Source organism: Octopus sinensis, linkage group LG4 (genome assembly GCF_006345805.1).
Source record: "Octopus sinensis linkage group LG4, ASM634580v1, whole genome shotgun sequence".
In the NCBI taxonomy this organism is placed as follows: Eukaryota; Metazoa; Mollusca; class Cephalopoda; order Octopoda; family Octopodidae; genus Octopus; species Octopus sinensis.
Window position 1 is genome coordinate 115,057,649 of NC_043000.1, and position 12,427 is coordinate 115,070,075.

General features: G+C 39.0%; 1 protein-coding gene across 9 annotated transcripts in view; it reads left to right on the forward strand.

Annotated features, from left to right (window-relative positions):
• Positions 1 to 12,427, forward strand: part of LOC115210393 — a 274,118-nt gene that overhangs the window by 248,213 nt on the left and 13,478 nt on the right. For 7 of the 9 annotated variants that reach the window (XM_036502388.1, XM_036502389.1, XM_036502391.1 and 4 more), the window contains 2 exons: positions 3,294 to 3,689; positions 9,910 to 10,077. The exons of 1 other annotated variant lie outside the window; for it this stretch is intronic. In XM_036502388.1, coding sequence (XP_036358281.1) covers positions 3,294 to 3,689; positions 9,910 to 10,077 — 564 coding nt within the window. The remainder of the gene's footprint in view (positions 1 to 3,293; positions 3,690 to 9,909; positions 10,078 to 12,427) is intronic. One more of the 9 variants, XM_036502394.1, reaches the window with a different exon arrangement.

A 12,427-nucleotide genomic window follows, 5' to 3' on the forward strand; every position in this document is an offset into this window, starting at 1 on the left:
GAAATTCTACCCTGTACTTCAACAGGTACTTTATTTATCAATTATGGAAGGACAAAAGACAATGGATTTGAATTTGAGACATAACTAAATATTACAAGGTGTTTTATCTAACTTTTTCCCAATTATTCCATCTGCCCACTGAATATATATATATATATACATATATATATACTTACTTTGATAGGTTTCGGCCATTATTGGCCCAGGCCATGTCTAACTTAATAGCACCACCTATATATATATCTAACTTAATAGCACCACCTATATATATATACACACGATATAGTGTATATCTAAACACATGCGGAATCCACTCATAGGAATTCAACACGCTAGAAAGAACAGCTAGGTTCTATAACCACAAAAAATTAGGGATAAAATTCAACAGGAACTAAATGAAAAATAAAAACATTTTACCATCTAGTTTCCTGGACCAATTGGTTTCTGATTTCAGTTTAGTTAGCAAAGGAACTCACCAGGTGCAATCTTTTTCAGCAGGACCACCTAGGGTTAAACGTATACACACAGGGCGATCAAGCTACTAGTGGTTATAGAACCTAGCTGTTCTTTCTAGCGTCTTGAATTCCTATGAGTGGATTCCTCATGTGTTGAAATATACACTATATTGTATGACTAATATATAGATTTTTGGACTAAATTTTTACACGTTAGACCACTGGAAATGTAAATTTTAATTAATTTCCATTTCCCTTTGATATGATTTTATATATATATATATATATATATATATATATAATGTGTGTGTACATGTATGTATATACACATATCTTGAAGGATCTTCCAAGTAGTTTCTGTCACCTGCATTTAATTCACGGGGCTTTGGTTGACCCACAATTATGGAAGATGCTGCTTGTTCAAGATATACAATGGAATTGAACCTAAAGCCATGTGTTTCTGAACTTCTTAACTTCATGGCCATACCCACAGCAATAGCTAAAGTCTTCCTAACAAACTCTGAGGTGTAACAGAAAAAGTGAGACACTGTAAGAGGAAAATGAGACAGCAATAATGACCGAGGCACAGCTTGGCCAACATTGTTGGCAAGGTCTTCAACAACACTTGCAGAAAATATCAGGTTGACGTCTCAGTGCATTTTCACAAATGAGAAATGCATGATCATTATGATATTGCTCAGAAGGCTACAGAGTCAAGAACTGAGAAATCCCTTTTTGTTAAAATGACTAAGGCCTTTGAATCAGTGGGAAAAAAAAAAGGTCCTTTCACACTCTTGGAAAAAATTAGATGTTGCAAAAGCTGCTGAACATCATTATCCCTGCCCACAATGACATACAGAGACTGTAACATTTTAATAGATCGTTTCCAAAACCACTGATCTTCCAAAATGGAGCTCTGTATTGCTTTGAGACGTTTTGGGATATTTCTTGTACCTGAAAATGCATTCAGGACACCCAACAATAGAAATGGAATTTATGTACACACAAAGTCCAACAGGTAATTCTTTGACCTTGCAATCCTCAGGGCAAAGGCCAAAGAGTGTTGGATTCTGATCAGGGAAAGACTCTTTGCTGAGGATGTCATTTTGATATCTCATACATAGTCTGAAGAAGACAAAGATCATGGACCAGGATGTTAATGAAGTTTTCAGTATCAGTATCGTTAATCACATCCTGCAAATGGTGGATGAATTCACCAACTTAAAATTAAAAATTTTTTAAACTTCTCCCCTTGACCCAGAACATACTGGACAGATGAGGAAACCTATTGCTGCTTTGACCAAATTTTCCTAGAGTGTGTGAAAAGAATAAACTCAACAATGAGCAGCCAACAAAATTGCAGTATACAATCTGGGTACTGAGTGCCTCCCTCTAGCAGTGAGAGTTGAACAATATATTGGGTTGTCTGAAAAGTTTGTGCCAATTTATAGTAGCTTACCTTTCGACTTATTTTAGAAGATGGCTGAGTCCATAAAATAGGAATTGACTACACCTCCATTTAGAGCACAGTTTAAGCTATCTTTTCATAAAAGAAGGTTTATGTTCCTATAACCTGTGTTAATTATGTAACCTTTTAAAATGGAAGATAAGAATGTTCATTTTCAGCACTTGATGCTTTGGGAACCAGACAAAAATTGCTGCAGCTCGGCTGGGATGAGTTACCCCACCCTCCATATTCACCAAATATTGCTCCTTCGGATTTCCACTTATTCAGGCCTCTGCAGAATAGTCTTAATGGTAAAAATTTCAATTCCTTGGATGACATCAAAAGATACCTTGATGAATTCTTTGCCATGGAACCACTTCAATTCTGGGAAGAGGGTATTTTTAAGTTAAAGGAAAGATGGAGACGCATTGTGCAACAAAATGGTTCATATTTGGTTGATTAAAAATGTAATGGCAAGTATTTATTTACCTTTTTCTTTCCTTAAAAATCGGCATAAACTTTCCGGACAACCCAATACATAAATATACATATTGCCAAGAGTGCCATCTTAACTGCTACCCTCCGTAGTACCTGTATTAGATCCTGAGCATCTCCAGGCCAAAATATCAAGTATGTCTCCCCTATTCTGGCAGCAGCAGCAACAATTCTACAACTGCTGCTCGCATAATGGTTTCATTTCCCAAAATATATTGTTTGGCAAGTTTTCTGCAGGATCTCGGTCAACAGGAACATTCACATATGTAGTTTGAAGATTACTGACATCAGTGCAGATGCATAGAAAGAGACAGCGACAAGTAAGTGTACTTGGCAGAGGCATACAAGTATCACTATTACAGCAAAATCAACCTGTTTTTGATTAGACAAAAGGATTTTTAAAAATCTACTACAGTGATCACCTAACCACAGTCTGTTTCTTTATTACCCACAAGGGGCTAAACATAGAGGGGACAAACAGATTAAGTCTATTACATCGACCCCAGTGAGCAACTGGTACTTAATTTATCAACCCCAAAAGGATGAAAGACAAAGTCGACCTCGGCAGAATTTGAACTCAGAACGAAATACGGCGTGCTAACGATTTTGCCAGCTCGCCGGCTTAACTCACCTCACCACAGTCATCAACCTGTAAGTTATACTAAGGATGCCACTCAGAAAGGTGCTTGTTCTTCTATGGTATTGCTTTTGGAGGCCTCAATCACGTGCACTTGCTGTCTGTTTGTATGAACTGAGAAATCAGTCCATATACTCAGACATATACACACAGCTATTTTCTTTTTTCAATTTATTCTCTGTTGCTTCCTCTCCTAATTTGCCAGTCACTGCTCTTTATGTCTCGTCTTTTGTTCAACTCTAATTTCCCATACTTCCAGGCTCCTCACTCAATGAACGCACACTGCATGCTGATGTTCTAGAATATAACTTCAGAAATAGAGAGAAGAATCGTCGATACACTGACTCATTTCCTGACAAACCTGCACCAGCTGCATGCTCCATAGTAGATGGCACTGATGGAATGACACACCCTGCAGATGCTTCCATCCTAGCTGCAACCGATCTGTCCGATAGTTTAGAAGAGCTGACTAAAATACAGCGTCCATGTTCCTTTGTTGCACCTCCTCCACCCCTCACGCCACCACCTTCCGAACCCCCGTCCACTGTCCCAAGTCCCATCACAGTAATGGAGTGTGATAAGGTTGACAAGAGTGTTGGCATTGCCGAAGATTCTCTGTCTTTGGCCGCTACTGATGTTCCCCCTCCAGTAAATGGTAAGTAAAACTTTGGACGGCATCACTTCATTTCCCACTAAATTGCTGACAGCAACAACTGTTATTTCTAGAGTCAGATCTTTGGAAAGGCAGAACAATATAAGGAAGTGCATTTGTCTCTTTTGTTTTGAAAATACAGACTAATCCCTTGAAGATCACAACTGATCTGGAGGTCACTGATTGTCTGGAGGTCACTGATTGTCTGGAGGTCACTGATTGTCTGGAGGTCACTGATTGTCTGGAGGTCACTGATTGTCTGGCGGTCACTGATTGTCTGGAGGTCACTGATAGTCTGGTTGTTACTGATAGTCTAGTGGTCACTGATAGTATGGAGGTCACAGCTTGACTAACAGTCACATTTGACCATGGTCTAGATAGTTAGAGCTTATCTGAAGATCACAGCTAGTGCCGAGACCGCACCTAACTGAACAGAGGTCACAGTTGGCCGGGAATAAATTATAGCTAGCCTAAAATCTACTGCTGGCCTAAAGGTCAGAACTGGTTGAGCAACCACATAGAGGCTTGACTTATTTTTGTTATTGTTTAACCCCAGGCTGAGTAACCACTTCGAAATTACATTATTGGTTTGATATGATGGAGAAGCTGTAGTTTAGGCTCATTTGATCAGACTTTCCAGCCATGACCATAATATCTCACCTTTCAGCTGCGGTGTGTCCAGTTCTATATGATCAATGTTTCTTTTTTATCAAAGCTACTGGGATGGGATTTTGAGCAGATTCTCCTGTTATTTTTAGCACATCAAGCAAATAGGTTTTTTTGACCAGAACCCGTGGCCTTTACCTGATATGTAGCCAGTCCGCTTATGCATACCTTTCCTTCTTGGGACACAAAACTCTGCTTGTGAAGACCTGTTGAGGCAAGTGAAATTGAAATCGATCAAAAATCAATGGAAATTGTAGTTGTGATACCAGTGCCGGTGGCATGTAAAAGAACAATCCAAACGTGGCCGTTGCCAGCGCCACCTCAACTGGCCTTCGTGCCGGTGGCACGTAAAAAGCACCAACCGATCATAGCCATTGCCAGCCTCGCCTGGCATCTGTGCTGGTGGCATGTAAAAAGCACCCACTACACTCACGGAGTGGTTGGCATTAGAAAGTGGACGTTAAACAATAATGATAATGGAAACTTGTCTATTTTCCTAAGTGTAATTATTCAGTCATGGAGTATAAGTGGAATTGGTTTGGTAATCTAGGAATCCAAGATTACCTTCAAATATGCCTTTAAACCATTAGATGTCATGTGATCTTCCATTATACAATAACAAGACACAAAAACAAGTTTTCGATATTCTTGTATTTTGACTGATTTTGGTGTTGCTTGTGCAAAATCCTCATGACAATCTTGAAATCTGGAATTTCTCTGAATTCTCACCTATTCCTTTCATTTTTCCAACAAATTAACTTTAACTTTGAAGCTCCTGTTTCTTTGCTGTTACATGTCTTGAAGTGATACTTATATCTCTTTGACTATTTTCACATATAATTCTGAACTCTCTTGTCTTTTCATCTCAACTTTTCATGCTCAGAATTGTTGAAGCATGGAATAAATTACCTGCATCAGTTGTTAGCTGTTGGAACACTACATCCTTAAACTTCTGTTTCCTGAAATTCACCAACAGTACACTTCATGTCCCACCCACCCCTCTTTCTTTCTTTTTTTTGCTTTTAATTACTCATTCACTGTTCACTTATCTTCACCATTCATAAACTTTTTCTGATGAGTTGTAGTGCACCTGAGCACTGTCTACAATAAGTTCATTATTCTATATTATATAATCTTTCTTTTCACTCAGTCAGCCCTATATTATATATTATATACAGTGATCCCTCGTTTATCAAGGTAGATTGGTTCCAAGACCGGTCGTGATAGCTGAATTTTCGCGAAGTAGGGACACCATATTTACAGTATTTATTTAACGTGCATTTGAACTTTTAAAACCTTCCCTGTACTGTTAACAACCCATCCATTACAGTAGTCTATTAATAACAAGGACAACTGTTAAGCAATAACACTTTAGATTAAAAAAAATATAGATTGTTACTATACTCAACACGAAAGAAGTTGAAAAAAAATTTGAATGATGATGAATTTGCTGCGCAGCAGAAATGATGATGAAGCTGACGGTGGTGCCCTTTCCTGGGATACCTCTTCCACTTCTTTCGAAACGCAAAGAAACAGAAAAAAAAAATCACACACAGCACAGCGTAAAGTAGTACAGTAAACCACTCGGCGAGAAAGCTTGAAACGAAATGACTGTGAGAAAGAGACAAGGGAAGATGCTGCAAATCTGAGCATCGGTCAAAGCACCAGTCACAGGCCAGATTACAAAATAGAAAGCTGTGATTCATTGTCTCTCTCCATTGCACCAATCACAGCCCGTCTTAAGTACCCCTGTGTATGCTTTTTTGCTATTTTACGCTTGTTTTGTTGTTCCTAGACTAGGAAATAATAATATTGATATTTTCATGGATTTAATGAAAAATTTTAGGTGTTCATATATATATATATTTTAAAAATCCGCAAAGTCCTGAATCCATGATAGTTGAACCGCGAAGTAGCAAGGGATTACTAACCCTTATTTTCATTCAGTCAACCCTATCTATTAACTTCTTCCTTTAACTTCAAACTTTCATAAATTACCTTCTCACCTCACTTCAATTCTATGTTCACTGTTCACCTCGAGCTGCCTTTGTCATCTCATCCTACCTACTCTTCTTACATCAAAATTCCCCCACTTATCACCTCAAACCATCCTCTCTTTCAATTTTTATCAGGTCTCATGTGACCCACAAGTTGTCTCATCATTCATCCAGAGTCTGCCTTTATCTGGCTTCACCTCTAAGCCCCTACCACAATTAACATTTACTTCCTAAACTTAAAAGACTCTGATACACAAAAATTCCCAATTTAGCCATACCAGATCTGGTCAAACCATCTAACTTGTGCCAACATGGGGAAAAGATGTTAAATGGTGTTACCATCTTCCCAATTTTTGTATTGCTTTTCCTTTCAAAAATCTTTTCTCTCGTCATCATCATTATTTATCATCTATTTTCCATGCTGGCATAGGTTGGACAGTTTCACAGGAGCTGCACAAGGTTCCATGGTATGTTCTGGTATAGTTTCAATGGCTGGATGCCCTTCCTAACACCAACCACTTAACAGAGAGTACAGGTGCTTTTTATGTAGCACCAGTGCTGATAGGATCACAAAGTACCTTGCGAAACACCAACCCCCTCAATTGGAATGGGGAGAGGGGTAGTATTGATGGGTTTGCTTTTGGGTCAGTTGAGGGACAGAGGGCACAGACATAGGTGTCTTGTTGTAGAGTAGTTACATGGATACCCCAGCAGAAAAGCAAAATAGAGTTGGAGAGTAAGATAAAGGGAGTGAGAGAGAGGATTCTCCCATTACCATTAGTGTTGTTGTTATAAATAACTGCACATCTTGTTCTTCACTACTCCCTTGTTCATGGCTAACACACCTTGTTGTTGTTCTTCTTCACAGTTACTACACTTTGTTATTGTTGTTGTTTGCTACCCCCTTCTTGCTCACAGCCTATATGTGTACACCTCGCTATTGTGACATTGACACTACATCTCATGATGCTTGTTGTCGTAGTTGCCTGTTTGATTTCAATTTCCTTTTAAAACTTCCTCATCAATATCCTTAAAATTGTTCCCATCTGTTGCCCTTTAAACTATTAGTGTTTATATTTCACTCTACTGACAATGCCTCCCCCCCCCCCCAGTACCATTAAACTTATAAATCCTATTGATTGTAATTGCCACTGATTAGTTTGAAATTCTTACCTCAATCACCATTGACATTTTTTTTTATTACTGGCTAACTTTCTGTCCAGTCTGGTGGTTCTCAACCATTTCTTTTTACCTATGAAACCCCTTTCTATTCATATTTTATTCTACTGGACCCCCATAATCATTTGATGCTTTAAAAATCTTATATAAATATGTTATTAGGATATTCTATTGTGTCTGGGGAGAGTCATTTTCTTTTTGTGCCTTATTATGTAACACACTCACCGATAAAATTTCCACGTTTTTCTTATTTATTTTCCTAAAATTTTCGTTGCGTCTTGCAACCTTTTCAATAGTTTTGATTCTTTTTAAGAGTCAAAACTATTGAAAAGGTTGCAAGATGCAACAAAAATTTTAGGACAATAAAAATAAGAAATAAGTCGAAATTTTACCAGTGAGTGTGTTACATGATAAGGTACAAAAAGAAAATGACTCTCCCCAGACACAATAGAATATGCTTCAACACACAAACTCATATAAAGAATCTTGCAAACCAAATCCAAAAACGAAATGTTATTAGGAATTGTATAAAAAAGATTAAAATATTTTGTGCACTGAAGGAGTGTAACCAATTAATTGCAAACTAATTCTAACAACAAAATCTTATTGGGCCCCTAAGGGTCATATGAACCCTAGTTGAGAACCTCTGGTCTAACCCAAGTAAGTTATGTACCCTTTATTTCTGTTTTAATTAGAAGAGAAAGACAGTGCTTGTGACCCTTAGCCGGGCCTCTAAGACCAGCAGAAGGGAAGAAACCTAGTCTGAATGCTTGCAACAGAGCGAACTCTGTTAATAGGATCCAAGGTGCCAGGTGGTGGTATTAAACATGATAACAGGTTCAGTCTGCTTTTTAAAGTTACTTATTCTATAGAAAATCTATAGAAATTAGAGCCAACACTGAAAGTTACAATGTTTCATGTACAAATACGTCTGTGTAAACAATACATGTCTTCTATCTTCAGTCGCATTTTGTATCTTTGATCACATTGTTTACATAGATGTTTACATGTACGAAAGTTAACTTTCAGTGCTGGCTCTAATTTCTATGGATAATCTGTAGAAGTAACTTTAAAAAGTAATTTAATCAAACTTGTAACACAGGTGGGGCACAGTGTTGATATATCAGCCTTTAACCTACTTGGTAGTATATTGTAGTTGCATAACAAAATATGGCATCCCAAGCAATGATTAATAATAATAATAATAATTATTATTATTATGCCCTGATGCAGTACCAAGCAGTGGATCTCAAGGTTGCTGATCTTAACTGATTGGAAGTGTTATCATGTACAGTGTTTTGTCTTCGTATAAAAGATGGGCTACAGTAAATATTCTGCCCAATGCTACAGATTTGCTTGTCAGTTGTTTGACCTTAACCAGTTGACCATGTCCTTTAGTGGCTGATGATATATGCATCTCTGATCACGAGCGGAAGTAATGGGGGAGCATCATAGCCGTGTGTTCAGGGATTTTCGGGGGGTTTGACTAATTCACCTCTGGAAACATGAGTGTTTCGTTCAACATCCTTAAACAGTCCTTATTCAGGGACCTTTTGAGCGGGATGGGTTACTCAACCAGAAGAAAATTCTAACTGGGCCCCACCTGCAAGGGCATGCACTGTTTATCTTGATATGAGATCACCATGTCGCGCACATATGGTTGTGATGCATGTGTCTGGTGTACCCTTATCAGACAGGTAGTCATGATGGGTATACTGGGCTTCATATATTTTACCCCAGTGTCACTTTGATGGTACACACTGCTCTCTCACTCAATAATAATAATAATAATATGGTAGTATTTTTTTCATATACTAGGGGATGGCTACTGACATTAAGCTTAAGTAAAAAGGTAGTAGTAGTAGTACCAATAATTGTTGGAGCCCTGGAAACAGTGATTAAAAATTTTGAGAAGTACATGGAACAAATAGGGGCTGCAATAAGGGTGGAGCACTTGCAGAAAACAACACTGCTTGGAACTGCTCAAATACTCCGAGTGGTGCTCAAAAAATATCTACAGGGATGTATTAAATACCAGGGAGTAATGGAGGGATAAATGCCACCCAGGTTTTTAGGGAGTATAAGGTCAACTATTTCCCCAGTATTAAGCAGAACCTGTAATATTGAACCAAAAGCCCTTTTTTTTCATCTCCTCAGATTAACATTTCAGCACCATTAAATGTCTGTAATTTTTTGTTTGAGGTAACATCTTTTATCCACAAGCTAGTGTTTAGAGACTTTCTCCTCTTCTTCCTATCACCATTTAAAATAAGTTATTTTCAAGTTTCTGTTGTTGTTTTTTGTACCCCCACTTCCTCCTCCCAACACCACCACCATCACTATTTCTCTGCAAGCACCCACCCAACCATTTGGTTTTCCAGGGCACAACCGTCACCTCAGTAGAGAGAGCACCACCACCACGTCTTCCCTGGACCCTGTAGAAGACTTTGATACTGCATTTGAGAACATAACCAGTGCTAAAGCTGTCAGTACACATTCTGATCATTCCAAACAAACTCCTGATATTAATGGGGCAGTTGTTACTGAAGGTAGGTAGACCCTCTCTGTTAAGGAGTTACAAGGTGGTATCAAAAAGTTCCCTGACTAGTTCTGTAGTGTGCCCACAGGTAGCAGCACACGGTTATGTGCACAGTGAGAGCTAGCAATGACCTTCATGTGACGGTGCACTGAGGGACATGACATTGCTGTGTTTACTTCATGAGTTGTGAAATTTGTGCTTTTGTGATCACATGATGAGGATGATGTATGCTGTAGTCTGCAAGTTTTGCCATGGACAGGAAGTTTAAACTTTTTAGGGAGTATAAGAGCCAACATGAGATTTTTGCATTAAACTTGAGAAGTCTGCTACAGAGACATTGAGCATGCTTCCGCAAGCTTACAGCGATGAGGCAATGTTTTGAGTGGCACAGGGGCTTCAAAAGGCACAACAGAGCTGCGGCTCAATCATGAACATGCTCATCATTTTTTTTTCTTTTTTGACATCCACTGTATTGTGCATCGAGAATTCACCCCACAGGGTCAGACCATCAATCGAGGGTTCTTCTGTGACATTTTGAAGCATTTGAGGTGGGGCATTCAGCAAAAGTGACCGGATCTGTGAAGGGCAAAAAATTGGATTCACAATAGCAATTCACCTTATCACCGGGTTCTCCTCACTCTTTTTTACTCTTTTACTCTTGTTTCAATCATTTGACTGTGGCCATGCTGGAGCACCACCTTTAGTCGTGCAGATCAACCCCAGGACTTATTCTTTGTAAGCCTAGTACTTATTCTATCAGTCTCTTTTGCTGAACTGCTATGTTATGGGGACATAAATACACCAGCATCGGTCATCAAGCGATGTTGGGGGGACAAACATATATACACACACACACACATATATACGACAGGCTTCTTGCAGTTTCCGTCTACCAAATCCACTCACAAGGCTTTGGTCGGTCCGAGGCTATAGTAGAAGACACTTGCCCAAGGTGCCACACTGTGGGACTGAACCCAGAACCATATGGTTGGTAAGCAAGCGTCTTACCACACAGCCACTCCTACGCCTTACCACACAGCCACTCCTACGCCTCGTAAGTTTCTCACCGAAAACAACAGATTTATCACCTGCAGACTTCAATCTCCTCCCTAAGATTAAAATGCAGCTCAAAGGTCACCATTTAAACTCCATTGTTGAGATCTAGAGTGAATTGCTGAAGGTCTTCGACTCACAGAAAACGACATCCAGGCTGGATTCCAAAAATGGCTGGAACGCTGGGTGTGGTGTACTGCTGTGCAAGATGATTATTCCAAAGAAGATGGGGTTAAAACTTTGGTAAATAAGTTATTTTTTATTAAACATAACTAGTCCAGGAACATTTTGATACCACCTAGTAGACCACTGCTACTGCTGTTACTACTACATCATTGTCATATCATCATAACTGTCATCAACAAATATCACCATCATAGTCATCACCACCACCAACATAAGTGTTCCTGTTTCATAACAGGATACAGCACTTTGGCGTAAGACACTTCGGCCTAAGACACTTTGGTCTAAGACATTTTGGTCTAAAAGCATTTTTATTTAAAGACAAAATTGCTCATTAGAGTTTAGCTATTTAGGTCTTTTACATTTTTTTTAGATTCTATTGACAAAAATAGTTATTAGACTGAAGTGAGTTTAGACAACAATGACTTTAGACTATAGTGTATTTATACCAAAGTCACTTTAGACCAAAGTTCTTTAGATCATAGCACATTAGTCTAGATTCATCATAACTACCATTATCATATCTTCACTGTCTTATACTATCACTTATCCATTACATCATAATTGTCAACACCATCATCGCTATAATCATCATATTATCAACATCATTATATTATAACTGTGAAGACATATTTCAGTCGAGCTTACGATCGTGAGGTTCTGAGTTTGATTCCTGGACCGGGCTGTGTGTTGTGTTCTTGAGCAAGATACTTTATTTCACATTGCTCCAGTTCACTCATCTATGGAAATGTGTTGCAGCATCACTGGTGCCAAGTTGTTTGGGCCTTTGCCGCTCCCTTGGGCCATATTGGTGGCATGCAGAGCGGGGACTGGTATGTATAGGTGACTGCTTGTCTTCCATAATAACAACCTTGCCTGGACTTGTCCCTGAGAGGGGAAATTTCTAGGTGCAATCCCATGGTCATCCATGACTGAAGGGGGTCTTTCACCTTTATATCATAACCAGCATCATCATCATCAGTGCCACCATCATCATTATCATCAAAGGCGGTGAGCTGGCAGAAACGTTAGCACGCTGGGCGAAATGCTTTGCGGTATTTTGTCCGCCGCTGTGTTCTGAGTTCAAATTCCGCCAAGGTCGACTTTGCCTTTCATCCTTTCGA